The 6,000-nt window shown below is 39.1% G+C and overlaps 1 protein-coding gene across 1 annotated transcript in view; it reads left to right on the forward strand.

The window, feature by feature from the left end:
* Positions 1 to 5,508, forward strand: part of RDH10 (retinol dehydrogenase 10) — a 108,312-nt gene extending 102,804 nt beyond the window's left edge. Inside the window, exon 6 of the mRNA XM_086965886.1 lies at positions 4,173 to 5,508. Coding sequence (XP_086822012.1) covers positions 4,173 to 4,296 — 124 coding nt within the window. The 3' untranslated portion in view covers positions 4,297 to 5,508. The remainder of the gene's footprint in view (positions 1 to 4,172) is intronic.
* The last annotated feature ends 492 nt before the right edge of the window (positions 5,509 to 6,000 follow it).

A 6,000-nucleotide genomic window follows, 5' to 3' on the forward strand; every position in this document is an offset into this window, starting at 1 on the left:
CCGCGCTGTTAGAGGCGCACAGCCTTGGGGATGGGATTGTATCACTTCGCGTGGGAATGGCCGGTAGTGAGCCGTGTTTCGGTTGCTGTTTTTTTTGTTATTTGCAGGCAAGACTGGTATCCAATGGGAGACAGAGCCACTATTGGTGCTCTTATGCTATGTTAAGGGCATTTCCAGTTAGCATGGGAGGATTATGGCGCTGGTGATGGCCAAAAGAAAGATGGCATTGTGGCGGTGGTAGGGGCAGATCACCTAGAGGTGAGAGCTGTGTGACCGACCTGGTGTGGTCATACATGATGCATTGTGCCTATACCACGCTAGTCTCTCTAATGTGGTAGATATCTGATGTATTCACTTCTCAAAGTCGACTTGAGCCGCACCACTCAATGTTTGATGTTGTAATTGCGTGACCACCTGAATGAGACCGATTTTGTAATGCTCAGTTAATGACCTGATTTAAAAAAATAAATATATTGTGTCATAGAAGACATCAAGAAATTATACTTGAAAATAACAGGAAAAGATCCAAAAGGAAGAAACAAATGCAACACAAGAAACGTGAATATGCCAGCCTAATGAGGGAACTAGGAACAAATAATGAAATCATCGTCAAAAAACACGATCAATGTGGGAAATTAGTCATTTGGCCAAAAAAATTACTATATTAAAGAAGCAAAAAGACAAATCAATAATACCGATTGTTATGCACCTGCTACCCACAAAGAATACTCCAAAGCTGCTGATAAATTGAAAAAGGAACTTGCACAATGGCGCAGGGAAGAACTAATTTCACAAGATGAGTACAAATTTATGTATAATGAAGGGCCGGTCCTACCAACAATGTATTTAATACCAAAAATTCATAAAGCTGTTGTGCCAGTACCTGGGAGACCCATTATTTCAGCCATGAGAAGTGTTGCGGAACAGGTTGGGCAATATATTGATTTCTTCCTACAGGATCTGGTTAAAAACCTGCCCCGCTATATAAAGGACACAAGTGACTTTTTAACTAAAATCAATATTCTTGCGTGGTCAGATGGTATGTTAATGATGGCGTTAGGCATAGAATCGCTATACACGAGCATAGATCATAAGGCAGGGGTAGCAGCAGTTAAGTATTTTTTAGATCAGAGACCCAGCGAATTCTATCAGCACAACAAGGCTATTATTAGCCTAATTGAATGGTGTTTACACAACAACAATTTTTTTCTCTTTGGGAAAGAGGAGTTTAAGCAAATTAGGGGTGTGGCGATTGTTTCTCCCCCTGCTACGCATGCTTGCATGTTGGCTGGTGGGAGGAACAGGTCCTCAAGGAAAACTACAGCGAGTGCTTCAACAACAACATAGAATGTTTCTTCAGGTACATTGATGAAATCTTTATTTTATGGAAAGGAAGTCAATCACAAGCATTAGATTTTGTTAATAATATCAACAACAACCAATTAAACCTCCATTTTACAGTTCACGTAGACAACAACACTATGGAATTTTTAGATGTCAAATTGTACATCAGAGACCATAAAATATAAACGACTTTGTTTAGGAAGCCTACCGCAGGAAATATGACATTGCACGCCTCGAGCTCACACCAGAAGCATCTCATTGCCAGCATCCCTTATGGGGAAATTTTGAGGCTAAAAAGGATTTGCAGTGTGAGAACAGACTTTGATAAATGTGCTGGTGAATTATTGAAGACTCGAGGCACGGGGTTACTCTGACAAATTATTAGAGGCTGCTATGACTAAAGCACAAGCAAGATCAAGGGACAGCTTGCTACCTGATCTTACTGTAATTGATGTAGAGTCTTAAGCACCAATAATTCAGGAAAAAGAACAAACAGAAAATCAGGGGCCCAGACTCATCACTACCTTTAGTGATGAAGAACGTCACATCAGATCCATAGTTAAGAAAAACTGGGGTATAGTGCTTCCTGATCTGATATTATGATCACGTTTACCTTCTACTCCCACCATAACATTCAGCAGAGCTAGAAATATGGGTTCAGTACTAGACAAGAGCAGTCCAGAAATGACACAAAATTCCACCTGGTTGAAACCAGTTCCAGGGTTTCGGAAATGCTCAACATGCAGAGTGTGCAAATTCTGCGTAAATAAGACACACTATCTAACGCCTTTTAGCACCAAGGACATAGCCATACTTGGAAGTTTCAATTGCAAGACCGAATTTGCAGTTTATGTCCTCATGTGCACCTGTGGCCTGAATTACATCGGCAGTACTAAATTACAGGTGCACGTGAGGATCTTGCAGCATCTGAGAGCTATTTTACACAGCGACCCCCCACATACCCGGTGGTACGCCACTTTAAAAGGGTACACAACAACGATGTCAATTCTTTGCAATATTTTGTGGTGGCGTCAGTATCTAAACAACGTAGAGGAGGCAACAGAGAGCTTTTACTTAGACAGCTAGAAACTAAACTAATATTAGAGTTTGGTAGCAAAAGCACTAATGGTCTGAACAATGGGGAAGACATGTACAACTTCCTTTAAACCCTTGACCGCCAAACCTCTGTATAACATCATCCAGTAGAGAACATTACACAGTTGTCCTTCCTAAATATTGTATTAGAGGCATCTCTTGGTGGTCTGTTTGTATGCCATCTATGAGTAGGCATTCATTTAAGAAGTCTGGTTCTACTCTTGTCTATTTTCAGTATGATGAGTCCTAATGATGGTATGGGTATGGCAACCTCCATTAACTGAGACAGGTCGGCAACTTTATTACCTCATATACTGCATGTAGCAAATCAATGCCTGATTTTAATCACCTATTATGCACTTCTTGAAACGGTATGTATTCCATGAATATGAGGTTATGTAGTATGAAAAAACTTGATTTTTCTAATGAATTGTATCTAAATTCAATGGAGCATACGTTTGTCCACTTTTGCACTTTATTTCCCAATGGGGGAATATGTCGGCACATTTCTTGCACATATCTATTTCCATTTTGCTGCTTTTGCACTATTTTGCACATCCCAAATATCCCCATGTCCTAGCTCCACTTTATTTGGTCTAATATGAATGAACTAGCATTAATCATAAAGGGAAGCAAGTACTTCTAGGATTTAACGTGATATTGATATAGGGCTCTTGAATAGCAATATTGCATTGAGTTATTACCATACCATATACTCTTTCCTTATAAAGCGAAGAATCATGGATTGTAATATTTATATTTTAATGTTTTCAGTTCTCATGACATACAATGTATTTAAACAGTGATATTTTTGATAGACCGATTTTTAGAATCCTGATACTAGTTGTACTAAACTAGTTGCACTCAAAATGTATTTTGTACGAATAGAATTGCGGTGCAGTCTTCTGTTTAGTTCTGTTAACATGAGATGGAAACATGTGACTGGGGCGGGATGGCATTAGCATTTAAAAGTAAAAGGCACTGTTCAGTCTTCATGTGAACAAGGGCTCTCGAGCCCGAAATGCGTCATCCCTCCATGCTGAATCTGCATTAATAATAAAAACATCTTGCCTGCATTTAGAGGTCCGTCTCTCCTTCCTCGCCGTGTGGGAAGTGGTTGGAGTCTACAATTGCGAATATATATATATATATATATATATATATATATATATATATATATATATATATGTGTGTATATATATATATATATATATATATATATATATATATATATATATATATATATATAGAAAATAGCGCATAGGGTAATACTTGATCAGAGCTACAGACCACGAGGATATTTGGGCACTATTCACCACTCCCTTACTTAACTCTTCCAACCAATCCTACTCCCAATCACAGCCTACAAAACTATAATATATTGCTTCCATGTTCCATAAAACAAACTCTAAACGATCCAAATATTAATCAGGATGTATCTGGTCTGTGCATGATGTTGAAGACGAGGCACCAAGCGTATCTGCCGGGTCCCATACCTTCTCTTCCAAATAGAGTTGGAAACTCAACACTTCAAGCAAACACCTCACCTTGCCTGTGCCCCAATTCTACACCCCTCTTCTGTCAGTATTTGGTTGCTCTGCACCTGTGTTAGTTCTGTGAAATTTACAGGCACACCTACATGTATCTGGAGTAACACTGTGTTTGCCATTATCTGTACAGGTATTTTGCAGTTGACCTCAAGGTACTGACCTTCTTTTCACTTCTCTTTACAGCATTCTGCCTTTCGAAGCAGTGGTCTGCATGTACCGCTTCCTGGGGGCCGACAAGTGCATGTACCCTTTCATAGCGCAGAGGAAACAGGCTACAAACAACAACGAAGTCAAAAATGGAATTTAACCCAGCTCTCCTCACTTTTATTTTTTTGTTTTCCATAGACTGGTGTTTTTGTAGCTGGATGTGATCAAAAAACATTTTCATGCCTGAATTATGAAATGCACTTGAGCATCTGCCAGATGCATGTGTTGGTCTTCACCACTGCAGCATTGTCCTGGATCCTGGATCAGGGCATCGAGTGTATGAGAGTGGTGTATGGACCGAGTAGTGCCATGAAGGTGGGAGAGTGCTGCAACAGGAGCAGATGAGAGATGCAAAGGTACCGGTTAGCTGCTCCCTCCACTCTAGGTGTAAAAGCTTCTTTTTGTAGGGTCATACTGTGGTATTCGTCTTCATTTGATCGTCGCAGAAACCTTTCTACATTCAGTAGATGGCTATGTTCCAAAAGATATTTTTGTCCTTTCACTTCCAGTCTTTAAAAAAAATCTTCATTGGACAGGACTTCTATCCGTGACCCTTTTAGCATGATTGAAGGACTAATTATGAATGGTGTTCGTGAAGCTGCAGATTGCAAAGGACACATGTCTGAACTGCTGTCATTGTAGAAAACAGAGACTTCGTGTTCCCAGTAATCGATGCTTGCAAGGAATGTGCAAACCTCCATTGAATCAAGTGAAACTGAGGTTTTGGAACGTTTCCGTTCACTCAATATGCAGGAGCGTTATTTTATGTCTTGTCAATCACCCCTCACCCACATGATCCCTAGTTGTTTACTGAACTAAATCTTAAATTTGTGGCTCAGATCCAGTTTTGTTTTCCAGAATTTCCCATCCACCCCACAAAAGACTCTCAACGAAGTGCATTTTTTTGTCACAAAGATATGTCCTCCACTCCTTCTTGCTCAAACTCTATTTTTTTTTTTGTTGGTACAAATATATCTTTTTGTCTCTGCTATGTTCAGAAACCGATTTATCCATTAGAAGACGCTTATCTCCTTTGATACCGTGAAAAATGTAATGGTGTAAACATTCTTTTAAAATATATTCAAAGTTGTAGAACAGTAAATAACATTTTTACAGTATTTTGTTTTTGTAAAGACAACTATTTTGTGCCTTGAATTTGGTAACTTTATATTTAGAAAACAATGTAAAAGTAAATTTTCTACCTCCTACCTTAATGTATACCATCCCCTTGTACATTAATATAAACTATTATGTGATTACCTTTTTGAATATGTTTCATTAAATACTGGCCAATGTCTGGATTTATTATATTGAACTTTGTTTAGTAGCTGAATTGAAAAACGTATGTTTGCATTAAAACCGGTTTGTATATTTCTAGCTGAAAATAACTACTACTTGCTAAGAGTACACTGAGGATGGTGTGTTTGGACAACCGATAACCATCAAATAGTCTTAGATTGTCCTGACAGTGCCACTAATATTTTGTTCCACAATACACTAAGACCAAGCCATTCCTATTCTAAAGACCACGATCGGAATTGAATGCAGTGGAACTCGTGAAGCGTTCTAGTTCAAAGGAAAAGAGTGAGGTATGAGAGAGCATAACGCTCAAAAAGCAACCCTGCTGAGTCTCATCAATACGAGTAAACAGTTGCAGTAGTGATCTGTAAAAGTCGAGCTTCAAGGTAAAGGATGAACATCAGGAGCCACAGCCGTCAAAGGAATGAGTTGTGGTCGTTTGAGGATCAGTGCTCAGAGTGAGAAGCATTGAGCATTGAAACTAACTGGGAACACGCACTAGTAT

The sequence above is a fragment of the Lissotriton vulgaris genome, chromosome 4_1 (assembly GCF_964263255.1).
Source record: "Lissotriton vulgaris chromosome 4_1, aLisVul1.2, whole genome shotgun sequence".
In the NCBI taxonomy this organism is placed as follows: Eukaryota; Metazoa; Chordata; class Amphibia; order Caudata; family Salamandridae; genus Lissotriton; species Lissotriton vulgaris.